This window comes from Eutrigla gurnardus (assembly GCF_963514095.1).
Source record: "Eutrigla gurnardus genome assembly, chromosome: 10".
NCBI classification, from domain to species: Eukaryota; Metazoa; Chordata; class Actinopteri; order Perciformes; family Triglidae; genus Eutrigla; species Eutrigla gurnardus.
In genome coordinates, this window is record NC_139924.1 from 8,936,138 (window position 1) to 8,949,158 (window position 13,021).

Below are 13,021 nucleotides of genomic sequence, written 5' to 3' on the forward strand. Positions count from 1 at the left end.
TTCATCACATTTGTTCACAAAAACACAAGGCGGCCGTTGCAATGTCAACATTATATATATATATATATATATATATATATATATATTAAAGAAAAGTCTGAAATCACCAACATGTCAATGTAAAAACACCACACCACAAAGTCCTTATATCCAAACCAATAATACCATCTGTGAATATAACCAGCTACCAGGTCAGTGAACTGGGAAAGAGACCAAACTCAAGGCAGTTAAATAAAAATGGCCGACAATAGAAAAGCACTGGGGACACCACGGCGGGTTGCTACACAAATTAAATATCTGATCGCTTCCCAAGAGCAGAATATCACACCAGCAAAGCAGACGAACCCCACATGTATGAACATATTAAACAGCATGGCAGCTGCCGACACAAACACTCACAAACACAATGGAACTAATTCAATTAACTCTGTGCAATGAGTTCAGTGTTGCACTCACCGTCTGGACGAGTCTCCTCAGTCTGCTCCAGGTTCAGCCTCTCTGCTCCTTCATTCTCAATGCATGACATCCACACTGTCTCTCTGCCCCACACTGTCTGTCTCTCTGCTCCACTGTCTCTGTCTGCCTGTATCTCTGTCCCACTGTGTCTGTCTCTGTCTGTCTGTCTGTCTGTCTCTGCCTGTCTGTCTGTCTGTCTCTCTGCCCCACTGTCTCTGCCTCTCTGTCTGTCTCTGCCTGTCTGTCTCTGTCTGTCTGTCTGTCTCTGCCTGTCTGTCTGTCTCTCTGCCCCACTGTCTCTGTCTGCCTGTCTCTCTGCTCCACTGTCTCTGTCTGCCTGTCTCTCTGCTCCACTGTCTCTCTCTGCCTGTCTCTCTGTCCCACTGTGCTCCTCCAGGTTTTCATTCACTTGGAGCTGAATGAGGCTCAAACAGCAGAAAGGCCTCACACACCCCACTGGAGGTAAAAGCCCCATGTTAGCATGTAGCATGGTAGCCAGAGCCAGCATGCACCTCTTGATCACATGACATTGTGGGCGTGTTTGATTTGTGTCACCCAGCCTGCAGGGCCAGGTGGTACATTAAACCGTTATTTAAGATACTGTGGATGCAGCTGTTTCTTTTTTTTACTTATACTATACCAGGCAGAATATTGCTAACCTTTGTATTTTTATCTTTTGGGTTTTTTTTAGTACAAATACACATTAGCAACATTACAAACAATTTCATACAGTGATGAGAGTAAATGTTATTTGTTGCTTCTAATCCTGCACAGATTGTGTTGGCACTAGCAACAGGCGCTTGTTAAAAAAAACAGCCACATTTGCTTCCAGTCAACAGTTCACAGTACACACACACACACACACACACACACACACACAACCCATCAATTTCTTATATCTATATTTAAAAATATCATTTTATAATCTTTTTTTTTTTACACTAGCCCAGACTGTTTACATTGTCTGTGGTGCAATGCAAGAGATGGCAAGAAGCAGGGCCGGCTCTTGGCATAGGCGATATAGGCGGTCGCCTAGAGCGCCATCTGCTGGAGGGGCGCCGCGAGGCGCCCCTCCAGCAAAAAAAAAAAAAAAAAATGTTTTTTTGCTGTTTGCTGTTGTTGTTCAAATTAAACATGTGTGATTGTTCATTTGGCTGGTGTAATTCGTGTGTGTGTGTGTGTGGGGGGGGGGGGGGCACCGGAGAGCAATCTCGCCTAGGGCACAAAATTAGGTAGAGCCGGCCCTGGCAAGAAGATCTGAAGGAATTCTATCCAACTTCTACCAATAATATAACAATCCCTTCATCTGTAGAGAGCTCATGGATTAGAGAGACATAGGGGGGAGAAAAGAGAGCAGAACACAAGAGTTAAAGATAAAGATATATATATAAAAAAAAACAGAGTGAAGAAGGAGAGAAGAGAAGCAAGATGGAGGAAAGAGAGGGAAAGAGCTGGAAGTGTGTTTGTCTCCTGAGAGGATCAAAGATCAGAGAGACAAGTGACCTTGTGGTCATCTGTCAGCCCCTCTGACTCTGCTGGAGGCAGGATATCTCTCCAGGGGGGGGGGGGGCACGCACACACACACACACACACACACAACGCCCGACACAAAAGCTGTTTTCACTCCTGAAGGGAGCGAAGAGGAAGGTGCCACATTACATCATAAAGGCTTCGACTGCTCAGGTTGGCTGGCGCTGGCACTCTTTTCCATTTTCGACTTTCTCATATTCTGCCTCGTGTCTGGCTTTAACTCACAGTATTCCATATATGCCATCCAACAGTAGGTTTAGTGTTGAAGACTCTTGAGCCCCCTTCAAAACAAACAACAACAAAAACAAAGCTGCAGCAGGAAGGGTTAGAACAAAGGTATTGGCAAATGATGACAAAAGCAGTTTTCATTGGAACTAACTTTTAAATTTTAATGAGGAAAACGGAAATGGCTGACAATGTGTTCAATGCATAGTATGATATCATAGGAAACGGCTACAATACTGGAAAGATATGATTTTTCCTGCTATGATTACAATGTAAAATACATAAAAACGCTGTGTACTTATTTGAATGTTCACTGTGGATCAGATATTATTAGCAGACACAGGTTTCTAGGCTGTAGCAGCTTGTAGTGCCTCAGTGAAATCCTGTATTCACATCCTGGGTGACAGGATGAAGCTATCACAGATGTCATCTGTCACGAATGACACTGATTGTGCAAATAAATATTTGTTAGTTATTAATTAACCACGGAAAGATGAGGGATAAGAAAGAGCTACAGGGTGTACTACTGGGATACTACTTGCTTTGCCCGGAGGCCACTTTTGCAAAATGACAGGAAGTCAGGGGCCAGTTAATAAGCAGACATTAACAGTATATCAGATAAAAAAAATTAACAAACATGTTTGCAATTTATAACTTCAAATCAACTCATTAACTTAACGAAATTAACTTGGCACGCGGATTTAGATGAGGTTTATCTGAAACATAAATCTGATCATTAACTGTATTTGATGGATGCAACAGCGTTTTATTTGTCAATGCTGGTGAGATTGGTAACAGTGGATACAACATTAAACACAGCTTAGTGAATCAGAAAACAGTCTACCGTCCGAGGTTTTTTTTTTTTTTTTTTTTAAGGACAAATCATTTTTGGGGGGGTTTGGCTCCATTTGATTTATTAACAGCAAGAAAAATAAAGAATATCACCACCTTTAATATGTAGATGGATACACTTATATAATAGAATGTGGCCGTATATTCATGTTAAACAGCTGTCCCAGTATTATATATATTATTATAAACTCCTCACGTACACACATTTACACTTATATTAGCGGCCTCTGTGACAAACCACCTTCCCCACACTTCCTCCTTGGCTGTGGACCATCGTAGTCCTCCCCGAGGACCTGTAGGTGTTTTTTGCTTGTCCCTCTGCTGAGGCGGGACACACTGTGACATCTTTTCTCCTCCAGGTGGGTGTTTATTGGGTTAAAACAGCACAGTGAAGTGTAGGAATCACACAATCGGTCCACGGTGAAGCTGATGGAAGTGCTGGGAGTCACCAGAGGTGTCATCGCCAGCGGCCCCGGGGACCCCCAGCCCAGAAAGCCCCGTCAAAATCCCGTCACAACACACTTGATGGATGGTGAACAAAAAGCAGAATAACATTGTGCATACTAAAGATTTAGAGCACGACAGTCAGACACCAGCAAAAAAGAAAATAATTTAATTATAAATATACTTCATAGTTAAGCATTTAGTCGGTCTGATGTTAAGAGCCGGCTGTGCTGCATCCGAGGTTTCTGTGGTGGTTTCTCACTGAAACGTGGCTAAAATCAGATTTTTAAAATCATTTGAAATGCTGAAACAAGAAACCTCACCACAGCGGGAACCCAAAACATTTCACCACTCTGGCTTTGTGGGGACCCACCACAGCCGGCGTGCTGGGTGCCAAAGATCGGATGCGTCGGCCGAGCCGTGTGAGGACACCCTCGCTGTTGCTAAGTGAACTTTATTCAGAGATGGAGCGATTACATATCTAGGATAGGAAAACAAATGGACGTCTGGGTCTCCTCTGTTGACATTCCTGTGGTCTTTACTATTTATTTGGACTACATGTTACAAATGTGTGTGTTATAAATCATATCAGATAAGAAATGGAATGTTTATGCCTCACATAGGCGGGCTTTACGTAAGCATATCGTCGGGTAAACAACATAAAGCCGCGAACAGTGGGCGACATAATTACCACAGGAAGTCGAGGAATAATTGAAGGAGGGTCAGAAATGGAGAGAAGAGAATGATTTGAATGGAGAAGACAGAAAAGGAGGAACGGAGGCCAAGCACTAAATTACATCCCGTATTACCTTGGTCTGTTTGATTTTCAGCTGGATACATGCCTAATTATCATGAAACTGTCCCAAAGTGTATACCACGGGATAAGAACTCATTAAATGTTCTTATGGTCTGTGCTTCTCTAGTGCACTTCTAGTTTATGAATGAGGCTGTAAGTCTACGTGGGTTCTGTGCTTGTTTTAGCGTTGTACTTAAATCGGTGATCTGAAATGCAACATCTCAGTGAAGCAGCTCCTGAATGCTGTCAGAGGCTGAATTTCATCACATTCGTTTGTCAAATTCGTTGCGAAAGACAAACTGTAAACACATTACCTTGGAAACAGCATTTTTTTTTTTTGTACGCTGCAGTGCGGATGGTAATTTTCCACCTCTTGCCTCCAGGACATTAGTCAAATCCAAACTTGAGAGAGTTTTGCTACAACACTTGTTGTTCTGAAGGTTGAATTTTGAGTAGCTTTTGGTAGATTGCTAAACTCAGGAACATTATTCAGGATTTAGAGTCCATTGATCTAACTTATTGCAGCAACGTTTAACCAATATGCCAAATATGCATGCTTAAAAATGTGTTTCTTTTTTTCATATTATTTAAGATTGTAGAAAAAGCAAAAAGCAACTGTATCACCCAAATAAATATCTGGCCTCCTCTTCATTCCCCGTAACTCACGCTCCACTTGTCTTAACCTTCTCCATCCCACTCTTTCTCGTTAGCCCCCCGTTCTCCTCCCAAACCCGTGTCGACCTTATTTTCCTGTTTCTCTGCGATTCTCTAATTCGGGTTTTATAGCCTCTTTTTCTCGCCGCCTGCATCATCTCTCTCTCTGCCTCCATCCCTCTGTCTCTCTTTCACTCTCTGACCCAGAGGGCTGTGTTTCGCTGGAATCCAATCCTCTCTCTTTTTAAACCCGCTGTTCCATTTCACTCCCATTTTGTCACACTGCAGTGCACACACAATACCCCCGCTCCTCCCTCATTTCAACCTTTTTCTCTGCCTCCACAATCACACACATACACACACACACACACACAGAAGAGTGCACACACACACACACATGCAGACACGCTCACAAACATTTGCAAAGTGCCTAAATACGAAGGGGAAAAAGGAGACGCAGAAGAAAAAAACGGCTTCATTAAGCCATCGATGAAATGTGATTCTCTCGGCTGGATTCATGCACTGAGATACACATCGTACATCTCATCCTTGTGGTTCTGTGGCCATCCATCACAGCTTCACTGACTCCTCTCAACCCCGGCTCAGAACTAATCACACAGGGGTTAGGGACCGACTGAGTGCTGGTGAATGCGTGTGCATGTGTGTGTGTGTGTGAGAGAAAACCTCCATTTGCTTCGGGGACAGACACTGAGGTGTTTCACGCTTATAAAGCCTGTTTCAGCAGAATAGAGTGAGAAGCAGATTGAGCGGAGTGAACTGCGATCTGTATTGTTTGCTGCTGAGCAGCTGTGACTACAGATACAGTAGTGTGTGGTGGAGGGTCAGACCAGCTGGGACTCATGTGCACATGCACGCCCACAAACACACATTGGTGCTTTGTTGGTGCTTTGGAAACATCAGTCTCAACTTCTACAGCGATACGACAAGCTGTGAAACAAGGGTATAACTTGTAAATGTGTATACTGTTGATGTATAAGATGAGTAGAGCGTCAAGACCAACAAAACTCAGAGTTATGCAAGATTGTTACAGCCGGAGACTAATAGAATAATATTATGTTCATATCTGACGGCTGCTCCATTTTCGTTTCACCACAGCAAAGTCAGTTATTCTGTTTTCTTCTCCTCCGGTGCTACACATTGAAAGCAAAATAATTCTGCTAATAAATGTGCCATATGGTAACTGCATGTTTCAGTTTTTGGTCTCCTTCATTAAAAAAACATTTTGGAGCGATTGTAATTTGTCCTGTTACTTGATGTCCCAGTCAAACGTTATGTTCACCTGAAGCTCCCAGCGCTCACACAAGCCCCCTGCTGGTTCAGCCTCAATGTGCTCCATCCCGCGTCCTGTCACTGCTGTTTAAGAAAGAGAGCGGCTCCGGTCTGTATCCACTGGTTGGGGTTTGCACCACAGGGAAGACAGATGTGCGTGACCACCTTCACCCTCTCTGAGCTCATATACAGAGGCAGCCAGATGCACTCCTCGGATGCAGCGGCGTCAGCAGCAGAGCTCTGCCATCAAATGCAAAACATAGAAATGTATAAATGTGTGCACAATTTGTGTATATTTAACTTTACATGTATTATTATTTTTCTCAGCTAAATCACAACATGAATAAATCCTCAAAGATCCGCATATGAGAAGAAACATAGACAACTACTCTGGACATGAATACATCAATCTAACCGTTCTAATCTAATATAAACAATCCGAATATATATATACGGTGTTTTAATATCAAACCCATACCTGTGGAACCCAGGCCATGTAGCAGGACGGGACAGCCGACACACTGGGAGAGTCATGTTGATTCTCACAGAGATGAGCGCCATCAAAACTACAACCCTCCAACTGCAGACCTCCCACCTGGAAATGAAGCCAGAGAAGGCGTGAGAAGCAAAGACAAAATAACTGGGGAGGGGGAAAAAACGATGGATGGAGGTGAGAGATTATAAACAGAAGATTAAACCGAGGGGCGGGATGATGAAGTCGAAAAGTCTGGTGAGATATAAAGAGATGAGTAGAGAGAAATAAAACAGGAAGCAAAAGAAGAACGAGTATGTAAACAAAGAGAAATGCGGTGCAAGAGAGGAGGACGCGCATTGCTGTCGCCAGCATGTTGTGCACGTTGTACACGAGAGAGTGAATTCAGTCCAGTGACTCAGGGATTTTCCAGCAGCAGAGCAGACAATAGGGAACTCTGGCGTCAAGTCAGACACACACAGACAACTGCTAAATCACCATAATCCAGGAAGAAAATGCAAGAGAGGGAGCGAGAGACAAACCCGGAAAAAGCTTCATTGTCTTGTGTGTGTGTGTGTGTGTGTGTGCGTGTGCGTGTGTGTGTGTGTGTGCTTGTGTGAGGCCTAATTTCTTCACAACAATTATCCCCTTTCGTTTTCTCCGTCAGATATCTGACTATTCCCCTCCCCTCCCCTCAGCAGCGGCCTCGTTTTAAGCTCCCACACCCTTCCCCTCAATCTTTGTATATTTTCTCCGAGTGCAGATCGAGCCACGCCAACTTTTATTGGCATGAATGAAAACGAAGCAAACGCCAAAAGTATCTAAATTGGAGACAATGTGATGATATGGGCCTTAAATCAGAGTGTGAAAGGGAAATAAATTAAGACGGAAAGTGTTACCGTGCAGTATTTGCACTCTCGATCTTTAAATGTTACAATTTGTGCCCGTCAAATGATTGAAGGAAGCCCAGGAGACCAGAGATGAGTGCTGTCAAAGTCAGCAGAATACTTTATAATGGATATGAACTAAAGTTGTTGCTTTAAGTCTAACTTTCTTCTCTCTTTCAGGTCCTGCTATCATATCTGCATCTTCTAGTCTTGCTGTCCTTTGCTCAACTATTTTCCAATTATCCCCGTTATATTACATAGCTATAGCCCCTACAGCTGGATGGGAGCAGTGTGTGTCCGATGTCTGCATGACCTTTAGGATAATGCTTCATAGTTCTACCTTAACTTGTAGCTTGGCCTGTGAAATGGGATTCCTCCAGGATGAGACAAACGCCAAACTATCCATAGAACAGCCCATGGACCTAAAACGAAAAGGAAAACATATTATTATTAACATAGCGTGCACATTTGTTCTGTTTCACATGATCCCAGGAGCATCCGGTGTTACCTGGCAGTTTCCTGTCTCAACGCGTTGAGGAAGGTGTCGGGGTGGAAGAGCTCAGAGAGATCCAGCATGTCTGTTAGAAGAGCTTGTCTGCCTGCACGCTCCACCCAACTCTGGATATACAATACAAACACACACGCACAGGCAAAGTTAATGAAGCGAAAACCTGGCAAATAATGAATAAAGACTTAAAGATAACACATAATTCAGGCATCAAATGTAACAAGTTTCACACATCTGTCAGGAAAAGACATTTCGTTGATCGATGAAAGGTAATGATAATATTGTATATTTTCTTGGGTGTAAGTGGTACCATTTGACACAAATAGAGCCGGCTCCGAACACTTGAGATATCTCGCCCTGTCATAATGAATAGTTTGGTTACAAAGCACGCAGTCGATGTTTGTATTGTATTCCGCTCTTTAAAATGTTCATAGAGAACATCGATCTGGGAGCAGAATGACTGTAATTTCTACCCGAGTCAGTGTGTATTTGTTAATGAGAGATAAAAAGGGGGGGTTTCAAAGGGACGGAGCAAAACACAAAGTCAATAAAAATGTGTGGCCAAAAGAGTATTTAATGTCCTCTCGTCCTTTTATCACCACATCAACAAGCTGATAACATTGGAACCCCAATTATCTCCTAATGGGAATACAGTGCACGCACACACACACACACACACACACACACACACACACACACACACACACACACACACACACACACACACACACACTTCCATTTGAGCATGTGTATATAAACAGTATACTCACATATACATACTGTGCACAGGCACATGCATGCACAGAGGTGTGCGTATGCAAAGACACTAACAGACATCAAACACAAAGTGCAGATCTGCGTGACTGCAGATAGACTCCTCTAAGCCGTCTTCAGTGTGTTGCTCCAGACTTCCTTATTCAGCAACATCTGCTTTGATCATGTAAGCAGCCTCCTGCTGTGCACAAACTAGTTATTTTTACAGCTCAGGACCTGATATGCTATCTCCCAGCAGAATCTTGGTTCTCCGTTTGCACATCCTACTTTCATTTTTTGGGGGGGAAATGTTGTGACGAGTGGCACAACAACTCGTTCCACTGTCCGTCTTTAAATTTACAGCCAAGCTTATCGTGGTAAACATAAGCCTGTATGCCTGCGGTGGCCAGATTTAGGCCTTGAGAGCTAGTCTAAGATTGAAGTTTTGATCGGTTCTGGGCCCTTTTTTTTGCATTTCTGTTTTAAAATGTAGGCACTTTCCCTTTAAATCACCATCAAAACTAGCGGATTTTGGAGGTCAGCTAAAGAAAATTGCTGACAAATAAAGGCAGAATGAGCGAACATCTGATCTGATCTCTATTATGAATGGATTCCTTTTTAGCACAGCATAAGTCTCCGCTGGCTTTCCAGATAAATTAGCATGAGCATTATACTGAGGAAAAAGAACACATCTGCACAAATGCAAGCCTGTACCAACATTCTCACACACACACACAGGCAGACATGTGCACCAGGATTTGGGGGTATTAATAATACAGTGAGCCAGCGGGTGCTGGTATGCATAGTATTTGGGTGCATATGTGCGTGTGTGTGTGAGTATTCGAGTGTTTTCAAGGTCGTCCTGCTCGTCTGGGGTGCACTGCTGTGCTGTTAGCTCTTTATTCTTCGCCAGCTCCGCACATCAGCAGCTTTGGCCGTCTCCGCCTTTATTAGGCTGATTAGCTAACAGCACACAGACACTCTGCTAACAGAGATATCACTCAGTAGCGACTGGCAGAAATAGACAGTTAAGGACAGCGTAGCCTCGAGACAGACCCACACGGAGACAGATGGAGTGCAGGTAGACAGGAAGAAAACGAGAGATGGCAGGCGGGCAGACAGGGAGACGTGCACACAAACAGATGGGTAGGCAGGCAGGCCGACCGGCGGACAGGCCGAGGCGAGCGGCGAGGCTCACCCACGTGAATTACGGAATGCATCGAATTCACGAAACAAATAAATAATTCCTGAGCATGTGTGTATTCTGGTGTGCCAGAACATATTGCAGTGGGCGTACAGTCAGACACAGTTGAGAGGAGTTTCAGCCAAACCTTTATTTCCTGGCACCAACCTTGGGCACACACTTCCCAGAACCCCATGCTTTTATAGAGTAATCCGCTTTTATTTATGAGGCGCTTTTGAAAAACAGCACTGGAATTTTTTTTGGCATGGTTTTAGTCAACACATTGCCTCAATCAGTCATAAATCATTTTAGTCATGAGTCCAAAAGTACTTAGACTGGTCCGTGGACTCGGGCTCAGATAAAGGACTCTTGTCATGAGGGGAAACACCATGGAAAACGCATCTGAGGCCACTGTGGTGCCATGTCATTTTTTTTAAATCGTTTGAAAGTACAGAGATCCATAAGAGCCCTCCTGTAATAATCATCTGGAGGACACGGCTCCCAGCAGGATACAAATGCATGAAGGCTTTAAATTGATCCCTCAATCAGTATACTAATGCTGATTAGAAAACTCTTAGGCCTCTTAAGTCTCATTCCTGTGAGAGTAGAGAGCTCCCACTGGGTGTTTTAATAACCACCTTGACTACCAGTTATCCCACAGAAATGTGTCCACCAATCCTCTGATAGTAGATCTTTGTGTGCCTGCTGAGAGGAAAAGGGGAGTACAGTATGTCTCTGTGTAAACATGTGTTACCTGTAAGGCGAGAGCCCGTGTTACTACGGCTTTGAGGTACACCATTGGCTCTTCTGGTCCCTCCCATTTACTCTGCCATGTTAAAGGACACTGAGGGAGAGGGAAACAGGCAAAGAGAGGAAGTTAGTTAGAGCCACAATGAAAAAAATCACATTTGTAGTTGTGCAATCAGTAAGCTACCAGCTTCGGTCAGACTCGCTCTGCCTCTCTTTGGCTTACTGGGCACAGCTGTCAACCCAGAGAGCCACAGCATGCAAGTGGACCGCACATCTACTGAGCTGTGTTGAAGACATTTTTCTAGCTAATCTGCCAAAAGTTTAAAAAAAAGTTGCTAGATTTCTTTCTGGGCTATTTCTTGAATAAAGCTTAAAATGCACTAAATTGTGGGGCTTCCTGCTCGTCTAGTGGTAAACCCCATCCCATGTGGTGGATTTTGCTGATTACAATAAACTAAAATGCTGTAGCAAAAGCACAGTTCACTCTGGTGGCTGCACTGCCACAGTGATTTGGCAAAAAGAAAAAAACACTTCAGTTTTTCTGTGGGCGGCATTATTATTATTTTTAGGGGGATTGCAAAGAGGGAAGTAGTGTGGCGTTTTTAGAGTGCAGAAAAGTTTCCCTTAACAATAGCAAAGGTATTTCCACATGCTTAGTGAGTCGTTTTAGCTGCCTGCACTTAACCATAACTTAACCAAAGAGCTTGCACTCAGTTTCTAAATGCTCAAAGGCAGTGTGTGAGTAAGTGTATGGGCATATATCCCTGAAGTTTGCAAATATTTGTTGAATGATGCCAGAAAACAGCTATTGGCACCTATGAAAGTATACATTGAGATGTATGTTTTATTTTTTTTTTCAGCTGCATTTAGTGAAACTAACAGCTAAAGGCCTAGTACATTTTCAGACCACACAGTGGTTTATATACAAGCTCATAAACTGAGCAAGAGTCTTACACTCTTCTATTTTACAAAGAATGTATACCTCCTCCAAAAGAGTCTTTTGATTTATTTGATTTATACATAATGCACATAATCTCACGTATTACCCCTCCAAAGAATGCACATGTGACTTTGCATTGTAGCTCGTTGCCAGATCACTTTGTTCCTGCAAATTCAGTCTCTAAGGTAACTTGCTGAATTTTTCATGTAGCCGGTGGGGCTTGCTGGCAAGTACGAAAGTAAGCGAGATGATCAAATAAATTAACAACAGTCGGTATTAGCATAACATACTTATTACAACTGGCAATGAACCTGGATGACACTACAGATTGTTTACCCTTGCCAGTCCTCATGTCTTGATGTTAATGATTTTCCCATTGATTAAAGTCAGTGGTCATAATAATAATGCTGATCATGCCTATTGTTTTTTTTTAATGTTGTTGTTTTTTTGTTCCCATAACCCCGAGGCCAATGAGTGGTTGGACTCTTAATTCACCATTTGCCTGGGTAGACTACCAGAGCAGAGACACAACCTTTATTTACTCCATTCATTTTATCCCTCATGTATTTGTTTGTTTGGTAGTTTAGTGTGAGGTTATTAGATCAATAAATATTTCATTTATAAAGAACTTGATCACTTGTGTGTGTATATGAGACCATCGGTCACTGTACACCATGAGAAGAACTCAGTAGCAGCCCTGACATTGAGACTTAATTGATTAATATCACATTTTGAAGATTTTTTAAAAATTGGGTGGTGTCCTAAGATTGAGCTAATGAAATGATGTCGCTTGAACTAATGGCGTCTTAAGACTGAACCCAAGTGCCATAACTCTCCTTCAACTTTTTACACAAATTAATGGGTTTATGATTCATAATTGAGTTATTAATGACCATTTCATATTTTGATATTACTTAATTATGAATTATTGCATCCGCAAGCTACAAATCTACAAGTGATAAAGCTACATTGGGTAGTTTCCAAGTATATAATTCTTTTTTTCCTGCATAGCTGAGGAGAGGGCAATGGAGCTGATTTCTCCAGGGGTTGTGCCTGCCATACTTTTACAATATTACAGCAAATGGTCATGAATCAAGTCACCTGTTCTTTCTGCCCCTCTTCTCTAGTTAGGATAATGAATGACGGTCGGTTAAAACAGAAGCCTTAACTCTTAATGCCATGTGGTTGAAGATTGGAATCTGCAGGGTTGTATCTAATATTTCTGGCTGTGAAGACGCCAAATCTCATTTACATGCAGCAGGAGCAACAGCCACCTGATGT

General features: G+C 42.8%; 1 protein-coding gene across 5 annotated transcripts in view; it reads right to left on the reverse strand.

Annotated features, from left to right (window-relative positions):
- Window positions 1-2,389: 2,389 nt before the first annotated feature.
- The window catches only part of dync2h1 (dynein cytoplasmic 2 heavy chain 1), a 97,281-nt gene continuing 86,649 nt past the window's right edge, over window positions 2,390-13,021 (reverse strand). For all 5 annotated transcript variants that reach the window (XM_084019150.1, XM_084019148.1, XM_084019149.1 and 2 more), the window contains 5 exons: window positions 10,805-10,894; window positions 8,115-8,224; window positions 7,947-8,028; window positions 6,726-6,842; window positions 2,390-6,487 (listed from right to left, as the gene is read on the reverse strand). In XM_084019150.1, coding sequence (XP_083875276.1) covers window positions 6,326-6,487; window positions 6,726-6,842; window positions 7,947-8,028; window positions 8,115-8,224; window positions 10,805-10,894 — 561 coding nt within the window. In that variant the 3' untranslated portion in view covers window positions 2,390-6,325. The remainder of the gene's footprint in view (window positions 6,488-6,725; window positions 6,843-7,946; window positions 8,029-8,114; window positions 8,225-10,804; window positions 10,895-13,021) is intronic.